Source organism: Mizuhopecten yessoensis, unplaced genomic scaffold (assembly GCF_002113885.1).
Source record: "Mizuhopecten yessoensis strain PY_sf001 unplaced genomic scaffold, ASM211388v2 scaffold11123, whole genome shotgun sequence".
NCBI classification, from domain to species: Eukaryota; Metazoa; Mollusca; class Bivalvia; order Pectinida; family Pectinidae; genus Mizuhopecten; species Mizuhopecten yessoensis.
The window spans coordinates 694,898-708,208 of NW_018408891.1; the positions used below are offsets into that span (position 1 = coordinate 694,898).

At 34.3% G+C, this 13,311-nt stretch overlaps 1 protein-coding gene across 3 annotated transcripts in view; it reads right to left on the reverse strand.

Moving 5' to 3' along the window:
• Positions 1-3,918: 3,918 nt before the first annotated feature.
• LOC110466175 (potassium channel subfamily T member 1-like) overlaps positions 3,919-13,311 on the reverse strand; it is a 39,034-nt gene continuing 29,641 nt past the window's right edge. For all 3 annotated transcript variants that reach the window (XM_021522526.1, XM_021522527.1, XM_021522525.1), the window contains exons 20-28: positions 11,574-11,645; positions 11,200-11,316; positions 10,026-10,137; positions 8,954-9,058; positions 8,337-8,420; positions 7,605-7,733; positions 7,159-7,288; positions 6,130-6,220; positions 3,919-4,793 (exon numbers count right to left, since the gene is read on the reverse strand). In XM_021522526.1, coding sequence (XP_021378201.1) covers positions 4,697-4,793; positions 6,130-6,220; positions 7,159-7,288; positions 7,605-7,733; positions 8,337-8,420; positions 8,954-9,058; positions 10,026-10,137; positions 11,200-11,316; positions 11,574-11,645 — 937 coding nt within the window. In that variant the 3' untranslated portion in view covers positions 3,919-4,696. The remainder of the gene's footprint in view (positions 4,794-6,129; positions 6,221-7,158; positions 7,289-7,604; positions 7,734-8,336; positions 8,421-8,953; positions 9,059-10,025; positions 10,138-11,199; positions 11,317-11,573; positions 11,646-13,311) is intronic.

Below are 13,311 nucleotides of genomic sequence, written 5' to 3' on the forward strand. Positions count from 1 at the left end.
AAACCATCCGACTCGTTATCTGTCACGTAAATCATTTGCATTTGGTGCATTGTAATCAGGAATCAATTCGAAAGGAAGACCGAGGTCTATGCTTTAAAATTCTTTTCACAAATGGCTTATAATATACCCATTCTTTACATGTTGAGAATGCATTTTATGTGAAAATAAAATGCAAGCTTTATGCCTTATTTTGATTATTTTCAACGATTTTATGATAAATATTTTGAATCATATATATTTGTTTATAAGACATATTTATAATCTGTCAAATCTAATAATGTGTAAAGTTTCTATGTTAAAGAAAACAACAAAATACTGAAGTATCAACAAAACAATAACGTGGCTTTCATCGGGTACTTCAGGCTAACAAGACTGATACATATAAGTGGTAAGAACATGTTACAAAATTGTTTTAATATAAAGTTTAATCTTTTAATTTTCATAGACAGCCTTACCGATTCGAAAGGATAAGAGTCTTCTCTATGTCACTTGCCATGTAAATACAGGACAATTTCAAGTTATGTCAAATTCTCAAAAGAGAACCGAAGTATTGACAACTGGGCCTTTATTCATGAAATCGTTCTCATACTCAAACATGGATTCTGTGCTCGAACCAACTTTCTTGTAACTTGCTAAGATCATGTCAAACTATCTAAAAGTCAAATGTAAACATTGAAAACAGTATTCAGCTTTACGTCTCTTCAATGTTTTATCCTAAATCATTGACAAAATACGATTTCTCAATCAATTTAAAACGGGAAAAAGGAATTCGTCTTGAGCACAAAATCCATGCTTGAGTAAGAGAACGGTTTCATGAATACGGGCCCGAAACCACAAAACACGCCAATGAGCACAAAAGTAAAATCGGTATTAGTACTGCACAAAGATATATATAAACTGTATACTGTATACATATCCCAATTAGATCACGAATGCGACATATGTCTCGACAATTGTTTTCATCAACCAGGATACCTCGAAACCATCTATGTTAGTTTGCCCGTCGCCTTTCGATATCATTTATGGTAATCGTTACAATCGGAGGAAGTCATAGATATCGAATGAAATGCTATCAAGCTTACAGTTTAGCAGTTATTAGATTGTGTTATCAATTATGTACGTAAGGATCGAGACTAGCGACTGATATTGGAGTGTAAAGTGTCAGTCATTTTAAATTCAGGAAGGTTCATGTGTAAACGATGGAAATGGTTTCAAATTTCTTCTATTCTCATTTGAGCAAACACTTCCTTGGTATAGCTGGAAGTGATATTGAAGGCCTTGTTTTTGTTACCGGTCCTTATCAACTCTAGACTGAGTTAAACCTTATAAAAAAAAATCGGCCATGAAAGGAACTGTCTCTTCCCATAGGTATTAGTATATAGTATGCAAGGAAATTCCGCCACCAAACAAACAAAGATATATTTTACCAGGCATTCAATAAATTTCAAAATCTTTGATTTCAAGTAATGATATTTGAAACGATACTATTTATTCAACCACATGTACAATATTGTACATTTGGATGTTAAACCATATGAATGATAATTAGAATTATATATTTTTATATAAATGTGTATGTTCTTTTTAAACTTGGTAGGCCAAGGCATCAACTTTTGTTACATGGCATTAAAAACAACGGGAACGGAATCCAAAGGAACGACATCATTGACCGTTTACAAAAATATGCCGACACTATGGTTCTCCTGAGGGTAAACATGGCCGACTCCACATGTGGCAGCCGTCTACCATAAAATCGATGAAAATGTATCTATCATCAAAAGTTTTTCACTCATGGTAAACACTCATAATGGAATTTCGTAAATGGAAACCAGATCAAAATAAGACTTCTATGTAAATTACAGTAACTCAGACAGAACCCTTGTTATGTAGTCCATTGATCAATAAGGCGTTACTTAGGTACTTAGATTAGGCTGCGGAATAGAACAACCTTTTATCGTTGACATATTATGATAAACATCACCATTTGGGATTGGAAGCTTCCCTATGCTGACACGTGTAATCGGCATCCTAGAAAAAGCCATGAAACAGACAGGGATCCAACAAAGAAACAACCACTATCTGATGTCAAAAGTTCAGGTCAGTTTCAGGCTAGCTTACTTAAAAGAAAACATCTTCTTGTACACCCCTTTGACATATTGATTTCGCTGCATCTGCTTTGAAAGGGAATCCATTTCTAAAGTCGTTATGTCCATAAAAACCAAGTTATCGGCATATGAAACTCCCAGGAGCCGTATTACAAAACGTTGGTTTGCATTGCTAAAAAACCTTTAAACTGCTTTAGGTTTTTCTGTTGATATGGAACCATACAAGAGCGGCAGATTATTGTATCCTATACGTGATTATTGTAAAGATAAAATACCTCACATATACAATTGGTGCCATGGAGACGAAAGCCTTAAGCGTTAGGGTTATTTGTTCCCTGTATTCTTTTTATTTCAATTCAAAAAGAAAAAACAGTTTTCGATATATCAGATTTTTTCGTTTTCTTTTTATATAGCTTTTGTTTTGTTCGTTAAGTTGTTTTCATTTTTCTTTTTTTAAACATACATATAATGCATATACAGATAACGTTTTGAAAGACATTTAGGATATACAGCAAAGCTTGAGTTTAAATTTTAGTTCGAGACAGATTAGAATTTCACATAACAGAGAAAATGTTTTGTTCTATTGATTTGATGGCTTTGATCGACCGCTTGAACCCCTAGAATTTAGAAATACCTGAGTTGAATACCCCAGGGAGTAGGGTCCTAGTACAAATGGCATACTATTACTATTTATCATTTGAGTTGGCATACATGTATACAGTACATGCGATGTTGTCAGAATTGATTTTTACAAGTAAATAGTAGTTTTCCCGTGAAAATCAATATCAGAAGTGTGATAACTATCTACATAAGGACCGATATTAGTCTTTGTATATTCACGTATAACAACAACGTGACAATTTTACTTGTATTTGAAACAAAGTTAGGTTAACGAATACGTATTGTTCAAATGTGTAACAGCATGTCTTTTGCGAACACAGGTGAATATATGAATATGCTATATTGTAATTTAATTGTCCATATTCTAGAAAGATATAAAGCAATACAAATGACGGAACTCATAGTATACTCGTCATTACACTTCCTAACCCCCTCAAAGAAAATTCGGTTTGGGGGAGGGAAAGGAAAATCTAGGAATAGACGGAAATCCTTTTTGGGGTTATAGGTTTATACAGACAGAACGGCGTGGACTTAAGTGCATAAACCACTTCGCAGATTTATATAAAGTGCAAACATTTTTTTCCGTTTACATGTATACCGTCATAACCTCAAAATTATTCCCATATATTCCCTACATGAAACTGATAATCATCTCCATAAATATGGTGTATGGTTAGAAAAGCACCACTCTTACAATATTTATTACTAGGAAAACGAACTAAGACGTACCTACCTAACAGAAGCCAAACAAAGTCAACAATTTACTACAAGTGTTGGCGCAACTTTATACTTTGAGGAAAGTGGATATTAAAATCAACATGGATTTGTATGTCAATATCATGTCGCAGAAGTAAATATATAAATCAAGGTAGCTTAAACTGTATTTATTTCTGGTAATATACAATACATTATATTTGCTATACGTAAACAGTAACGATTTGGAAACAAGTACCAAGTACGTAAAATGTACTTACACAATGTAATAATACACTTAATAAATTTAGTTGGACAACAATGTTTCTTTCTCGTCATTTCCTTATTTTTACAAGAACCACTTCTTGAGAATGTACCTGTCGAATAATCAGGAATGGGTAAATGCACGTGATCGTCATCCTATTGAAATACATTCTCAGTAAGTCATGATTATCAATCTTATTCACAATCAATCGAACAAAAAAGACTGAACAGAAAATAAGGATTTTTATTTGTTTATTAGCATCTTGCTGCGTTGTACACGATCTAAATAAAGCGAGATAACTCTTATTTTTCGACAGGTATTTTGAGTGTCATTGTAAGTCACTTTGTTGTTGGCTGTTTATCATAAGGTAGACGATTTATTTATAATCTTACGTATTGTAGCGGTTTTGGAAGAGAAAATAAAAATTAAGGAAAAAAGTACGCAAGACAAATGGATTTTCTGGTGTCAAATAAATGTCATGGAAATATTTTAAATACGTGAAAAGAAAATGCGCATTTGATCTTTATTTAATTGTTAGGTGACTACAATTTAGAGGCGAGATAGCATTCTACAAATAAAGGGTTACTTATAGCTTAGCCATATGGATCTAAGAAACTGGTTTTAGCTATCTTAATTTTTAGAGACTTATCCAAATTGACATCAATACCGAATATTTTAATCTATATTGAATTTCTCATAGTCGTTCCGACTAATCTACATACATATTATAATAAACAAGTAAGGAATGTATTTAACAGTTCATTTACAAACCCTATCTAAACGCACCAGTTAGTACGTCAGTCAGACTCCAATGACGTCACGAAGTTCACACATGAAGTGTTCCAATGATCAGTGTTACTAAACACATACACCGAGACGAACCTATGTAAACATATTCACTAATCACTCTCGTAATGGGCTCCATTTACGGTGTGAACGATATTTAAAGTCAACTTTGCAGAAAGGTCTGACGACTTCTATCATCGACATCCATTTTGTTGGTTGAGAGTCGTCAGACATGGACTTCCTGACCTGTCTGAAGTGACGTGACCTGTGTGTGGACTGATGGAGGAGGATGGCCCAAGAAGCTGCCAGGTTTGATAATATACCTGTTTTGGAAAGAAAAAAACCCATCAGTATTGATTGTTCGTTAACATAGCAGTTTACTTAACACAGTAACACCTAATTACGAAAACAAAGATTAAATAATTATCAGAGTTAAAGCAATATTATTTCAGAAGTTTACATCGATTAAAAAATATAAAAAAAGCAAACACCAATTCGTATGATAAACAAACACATTAGTAGAAATAAATTCACCATTATTATTATCATATATCAGAAGCCCGTAACAAAATTATAGCAAACGATACTTTTGTAACAATGTGCAGATACTTAAGCATTAAACTGCTTTCAGTTGGCATTCATAGGCAATATGAATGCCAACTGAAAGCGGTTCAATACTTATATTTACCATTTTTGGAATCTGTTCATCTCATAGAAAATATAATTATACTTATCATTATTTAGTATTTAGTTAAAATAATGTATGTATTGTGTATGCCTGTTCAATGAATAGCATAGCCATCACCCAGGGAGGGTCAGTAGTATCCAACGTAACAATTATGACGTCATAATAATGATGACGTCAAGAATCGGTCTATGGCATTCATAGCCTATATGAATGCCAGCTGAATTTGCTAGGGTTATATAGTGGCAATGCAATACGATGTTAGATATTGATGTTTTAATAATGACCGTGTTAAAATGCTTTAAAATAAATGAATTATTGCGCTGTATTTATCGTGTTATTCGCTTATACTGTGCTGTGTACGATCACTATGCCGTCCACCTGTGCTGTTCTTGTACACGTGAGTATGTTGCCACGTGTCATTTGTCTCACATTGTCTTGTCAATATAAGGTTGATTTGATCTAATATATGTATAAGTAGTTTGTGAATGTAGTTCTACAATTGATTACGATGAAGTCAGTCATTGCAAAATTAGTCCTATTCCTATTTTGATTAATTTATGAATAAGAACAATGTATGCACTGAATGAACATTATATTAGAACTGTATTGTGTCCTTGTGATGCTATTACTCGTGTTCCACACATTGAGGAAATAAATGCCAAATGGTCGAGTAAGTCTGCGTCTTCCATTATTCAACTTCATACTTTGACTCTTCTTATAGTTTGTGCAGCGAGAACTCACTAATTCCGGCAGATTTGATATCATCAAAGTAAGTCGCAAGCAATCAATCATCTGGATGTTTTACCAGCTACATGTATAGTAATTATTGTTGGATTTTCAGTGTGCGAATTGATTAAGTTCATCTGCTAAACTGTACAAAAAAAGTATAAATTGAAGTGTTACACTAATATCCACCTCAGAATATGATATACTACTAAGACTTTCACTTGTACACTAAAGCAGATACCTACACGAGATCTCCGTCAATTAGTTTGGTCTCTGGGGTAGGGTTTAGGACCACGAATGAGATTGCGGTGCTGCTTCCTTGATCCAATCCAGAAACTTAAATACAGAATTAGGGAGAAAACTATTATACAGTTTAAAGCTGTTATGGAATTCTTGATAACTACATCGCAATATAATGTTTTGCCTTGATTTGCAAATAGAGTGGATAGCACGTTTCTATTTAAAGTTCATTTCAAAGCGAAATTCAAATCTAAGCATTAAGGCAAGAGACGCGAATTTCACCATAGCATCGTAACTTTTCACTGTTTTCACAAAGTAAACGGAATTGAAGCAGCTAGACACAAGTCAAGATTAACACATTTGAATATGTTAGCTAACAGAAACATTACATCAAATAGGAAAGTATTGGTAGCTTCGTCGTCGCTGTATTAAATCGATAATGCACAAGTTCATTTGAATAAAGGCAGAAAATTCCATCTTAGCCCCAATATTAGAATTTAAATTTCATTTGAATAATTGCAGTACTTTCCATATAGGCAACCATTTTAGGATACGCTTTATATTCCATTGAGATATATGTAGGATCTTACTTGAGTTTTCATTTCATATGAGATTTATGAAACGAGTCTTAGAATTATTTTCAACTTAGCGAGCCTCTGACGTCACGTCGTCACGAAAATGAAAAATTCGTGACGAGTTTCATAAATTTCTTATGAAATGAAAACGAGTGTACGATTCTTTTTATAACATACATGTAATACTTTTTTTTGGCATTTATTCGTGTAAAACGACAATTTTCATGCAACTTTGAAACGTAAAGAGCCGCCATTTTGACTCTAGTGGGTAAGTCTGTGACGTCATGTACTTGTCCTAGGCGTGACGCCACAGTTGAAACAATTGAAACTTACAACCAAGCATAGGGCTGATAGGTCATATAACATGGGTTAATACGCAAGAGAATATGACATGGGTATATTCACTGGATAACACAGTACATTACGTGATAAAAGTGTATCCCTGAATCAATCACTTACCGTATGCCTCCGTGTCCATACCGAGGCTGCTGAGCCTATTACACACATAGTCACGTGTGTCACATGTGTCACATGTGTTGCCGAACTGACCCACGTGATGGCCGTTCTGTCCTTGTTGCTGCTTTTTAACCTTCGAATCAATTATTTGCATACTTTGTTTAAACTGATATTGGAATTAAAAACAAAATAAGCGATACTTTGATATTACTAGCATTCTCATGCAAGCGTGATAATACAATCACAGGAATTTAATTGTTCAGGATTTAAAAAATATTATAGTGTATACATAATACAAATGCGATAATTAAACCAATGTACTATGTACTTCGTGCTGACTACATGTTTGACATGGAAGCTATCTGACTATGTATATCATCCATGTACATTGCGAACTGTCACTTCAAAATGGCGATTTATGCAAGATTTTAAAAAATATGCTATTTTACCATAGAGCCAGTTACGGGTTTCTCCGTTCGATAGATAGCCAACGGGATTTCCCCTGTTGTGGACGCCAGCCCATAGTACAGTTCCCCAAACGTAGTGTAGGAAGAGAATGTCATGCCGTTCACTCGTATCTGTTGTAAAACACATGTTCTTGACTTCAAATTATTAAATAGTCAATCTTTACGTTCAAGTTGCAGCAGTAACATTTTCTGGTAAATTAAGTATCCTTCTCCTGTTAAAGGGCTAGAGAATTGTAGTTTAGGTTTCGTACATACAGTTATCCCCCTTTAATCTCACTTCGGATATAAATGTACAGCGATTTGGCCAACGTTCTAACGTTGGACAGGTACCTCAAAATAATAATCGGAGGCGTTTTGAATCCTGGTCAGGCCTAATTGAATTTTACACACAAAATGCTGTTGTTGTTTCATTATTTTTAAATTAAAAGTTTAACAAGGTGTTGTTTAATTCAAAGAAATGATTTATCAAAGTCTCACTAATACTGAAAAAAAGGTTTCGTCCACGCCAGTGTCTTCGGCGTGGGCGGGGATCCGTAAGGGATCATCTTATAAGTCTCAACTACATTGAGTGAGTTATCGTATTGACTTGTTTTTGACAAGCACACCATTTTGAGCAATATTACCACAGTACAAGTACTTCAAAAGATACATATAAACGATAATTAAATTAACATTTAAATAATAGCATTACATATGCAAACATATGACACTTACGCTTGATAAATGGCCCGTGTTGTTTTCAGCGTCAATCCCAATCAGGAGACGAACAAATGTGATCAGGTAGCGTTTTACAAACGTCTATACAATAAAGAAAAGGTATGAATCAGGGGAGATTATCGTAGATACAAGAATTACTGTCGAATCATGATAACTCCTAATGTATTTGTGTTTAAATGGTGTTCTGTTCGAAATAGTTTTCCATACATAATGATTTTATTAAAACACCATTTTTCATCATAAAAAACGAATAAAAAGGAATTAATTTAATAACCATATTTGTTTTAACTCTGTGATGACTAGATGTGATCTTTTAAATTTAATTAAAATATCGTTCATATTTATGTGAAGTTTTAATAAATGCGGTACTGATCTCCTAAAATGCTAATAATTACGTCCATGCCACTAAATTATTACCAGTAAACGTCTAGTGGGTTCATATGACTCGAGATTTTGGTCTAGATGTTTTTGTTCCTTTTTTTTTAGGTTCAATAAATAACCAATGGAAGAAAATATCAAAATATAGATTCTAGTCGTGTAATATGACGCGGATTCATCAAGAACAATATTCTATATAATTCATTTGATATATACTGCTATCGTGAATACGATACCTGGTACAGTAGACTGTCGAGCATAGATGCACTGAACACTTTACCGGCGGCAAAAGGCTGGCGGAAGAGGTGGGGTAACGTAGAACTCATGTTTGCTCGAAGTCTCTGTAATGTTAAACATATCAACACATTTAGTAGTTTCAATTGACGGTATCGTAGAACTCATGTTTGCTCGAAGTCTCTGTAATGTTAAACATATCAGCAAATATAGTAGTTTCAATAGACGCTAACGTAGAACTCATGTTTGCTCGAAGGCTCTGTAATGTTAAACATATCAACAAATATAGTAGTTTCAATAGACGGTATCGTAGAACTTATGTTTGTTCGAAGTCTCTGTAATGTTAAACATATCAACAAATATAGTAGTTTCAATAGCTGTTCTTAAGGGCATCGGTGGTGCCACTGTTGAATATTAAGTATTTGTCGAAATATATCAAACAGTGGTTTGAACGTTTAATGTTGTCTTGCGTGTTAGTTTCTTCATCCAACACTGCAAATGTTTGAACAGGTTGCCTAGTATCTTCATCAATAAACAGCAATGCTTTCCTTATCTTGATGCTCTTCTGTTTTTACTTCCATAAAATCGAAATAGATATTGTAAATTGTTAAGAACGGGTATATCGTATTTGTATAATTTCTAACGTTAAAACATTAAGAAATTGTAACCGTTTGCTTTCAACTCATTCAAAGTTATTAGTTTTAAGTAAAAATACAACATAAAACACTATTGATCAAATCAGCAAAACAAAAATAATATCTTTTAAAAAATAGTCTTCAATTGTTATTTATTATTGGGTAAAACTCATAACAATAATCATGAAAATAATTTATTTATAAAAAATAGATATGTTAGTTAATACTGATACGTGCCAACATACACAATTAAATTTGAACTTGTTCCTTGTCGTTTATACGTCGCTGAATGCGTAAAATACCAAGCTTAACCGACTAACACTAACCAAACATAATAGTTATTATTATATAGAGACATTAAAATAAATATAGAGGAAAGAAAAAGAATGATAACTAGTGAAGAACGGATGAAAGTATAACAAAGCAAAATAAATATTACCTCCTCTAGTCTGGCCACTGTACGAATGACTGTCTCCGGCACAGGACTATTCATGAACCGAATGTTGGAAGCTTGATTCAGTTCAGTTATAATGTTGGTGTTTGGGAACATCCTGAGATTACATAAAAAAAAAGATAGATAGGTTACAAACATTTTTTTCAAAAAAGTGCTTAATTCTTCGTTTTCCTAGTGATTATTGTACGTAAAACGGTTGTCTCTGTAACTGGATTATCAGTCCCCAAGGCTGACCGTATTATTTAACTTCAGATTCTGGCAGGGTTTTCAACTAGTTAAAGTAAAAAATATCTTTTGTAGCAAAATTCTATATTTTAACGTATATTTTGGACTATAATACAAGAAATACACAAACAATAGCAACGTCGTTTTAAACCGTTTGCACACTTATAAAACGTTTAGAATTCAAATGAGTGTTTCTCTATAAAGAGCTTTTGATTACGTATGACATAATATGGCATTCCAATCAAAGGAAATGTTGTTACATATTAAACACGACTTGACAATTTAATGTAGAGTTATTTCCCTTGTGTTGTCTGTGTTTGGGGGTTTCTTACTTTATGTAAGTCATATGCATGCACATTCAAAAATTACAAAAGGGATAGAAAGGCGAAATGATAAATGCTAACAAAAACTGACAAACCTGCTGTCAGTTCATAATATTATATGTTAAAAGTCGTGATAAAAAACACGAACATATCGCAGCCTCCCAAAATATACACATACACTACACGCATGCATCTTGAACACAGGGGAGACCGTCCTTAAATGACCTTATCTGTTAATAGGACGTTAAACAAAATCAAACAAACAAAAGTGATAAAAACATTGCGAGGATATATTCTAGTCCGAATTCATGCTGTAGAGAATCGCAATAGTGATATCTGTATCCCCTGGATGGCTACTACTTTGTCCGAGTTGGCTATTATCAATTTCTCTGTATTCTTTGATAGCCCAATCGTGTGTCCGGGTTGGCTATGTATTAGTTTACATCTGTATTGTCTGGAAGACCAATAGCTGGTCCGAGTTGGTTATGTAATATATCTCATCTGTATTGTTTGATCGGCCACTAGTCTGTCCGAGTTGGTAATGGTTTATCTTACCTTCGTAATGTCTAGACGGCCACTTGTGTGTCCGAGTTGGTTACGTATAAACTTACCTCTCGATTGTCTGGACGGCAACCAGCGTGTCCGAGTCGGTAACGACAGAGGATTGCATGTTAGTCACCACCAGGTGTTCCGCTTTGTGGATTCCAGATCTAATAAGGTCGTCAACACTGAAATACGAATGCCAAGTATTAATCATTTTATCGAAACATATTAAATTGTGTCTTTTATATTACATAAAACTGTTCAATATATATATGATATAGATTTGATTATGGTATGTAAAATGTTTTGAGGCAATCCTTTATTTCAAATGCAAATAGACATATGAATTACGGTAGAAGCAAAATAGCAGGACTTACTTAATTTAACACGTATAATGGCGTTTAAATAGTTTGTTCATTTGAACTATGAGAGGCACTTGTACCTTGTAACACTTCCCTCTATCCAGAATATAAGCGGAAAATGTGCTATTGTTTGTAGGAAGACATCACTTGGTCTGAAATAGAAAACATGTATATATACAAGAGGCCCAATGGCCTTAGCGGTCACCTGAGTTATATCATAGGTACTGGTAGCTTTATTTTATTGTTTAGATGTGATGTGGAAATCAGCATGTAAACTAAGTGAAATACAATACTTGTCATGTCATCAAAGGATAAGAATTTGAAAATATTGGTAAATGTTCCCTTTGGGGCCCCGCCCTAGCCCCTGGGGATGGGGCAGGAATCCCAATTTTACAAAGTAATACTCTCATTCACCAAAGATGATTCTGACTAGTTTGAGTAATTTTCTGCTGAAAATGGATAAAATATATACCCAAAAGTGTTATTTCCCTAAATAAACTATAGTAAACTTTACCCCCTCCCCAAGGGAGAACAAATAGCTCGGGGCTCCTAAAATTCACAATTTAAGTAAAGCCCCTGATGATCTTTCTTTCCATGTAGAGAAAATGAGTGTAGTACCTCTGAGTCCGGAGAAGAAGATATTTGAAAAATTGGTTAATTTTCCCTTTAGGGCCCCGCCCTGGCCCCAGGGGTTGGGGTAGGAATTTCAATTTTACAATTTGAAACCATCTTCCTCCAATGACAATTCTCACCAAGTAAAAATAATTTCCTACAAAAAGGTGTTAAAATATACCCAAAAGTGTTATTCCCCTATATAAACTATAGTAAACTTTACCCTCTCCCCAATGGAGAACGGATAGCTCGGGGGTCCTGAAATTTACAATTTAAGTAAAGCCCCTGATGATCTTACTCCATGTAGAGAAAATGAGTGTAGTACTTTCGAGTCTGGAGAAGAAGATTTTGGAAATATTGGTCAATTTTCCGTTTGGGGCCCCGCCCTGGTCCCAGGGATTGGGTAGGAATCCCAATTTTACAATTTTGTAGCCTCACCTACCAAGGATGATTCTGACCAAGTTTGAAAAAAATCCATCCGCTGGTTCTTAAAAAGAAGTTGAAAATGTAAAAAGTTTACGCACGACGCACGACGGACGACGACTGACGGAAAGCGATTAGAATAGGTCACTTGAGCAAAGCTCAGGTGACCTAACAATAGCATGAGCATCACAAGTCCATATCAACACGAACAGACAAAAGTAACTGAGCAAATACCAAAAACAGGGGAAAAGGCATCCTAAACAATCGTAAGAGGCGAGGACAGGGGCGCATCATACAAATATGTAACTGTTTCACCAACCAATGAAATATACATCCTACTGTGTATATATAGGACAATTCGTTAATGCGCTCACGTATTCTTGTAGTGTGAATATGAGTTGTATATACGATGTAATAGTTGTACTTCCGTTGTAAACGCTATGAATAACGATAGTGAATTCAATTGTTGTCATGATTGCTTTGCAAGATCATAACAGAAATTTTCAGTGTTAATACTCAATACAAGAGGATTTTTGCTGCATGGTAACTTTTGTCTTTTGCGCTCCTTCATAATTAGGGCATACATGACATCCCACAAAAAGTAATGATATGTGAAGGACAATTTGAACACAAGGGGAATCAGATTTACAAGCTAAGTTCAATATTTGATCAGGCGAAAGTTTCCTGGGATACAGTGTCACGTTTGGTATTGAGCCCAATGTTGGTCGACATACAAACATTTAAAAATGTACGAACACAATGAGAACTCTTCAATTATTTATA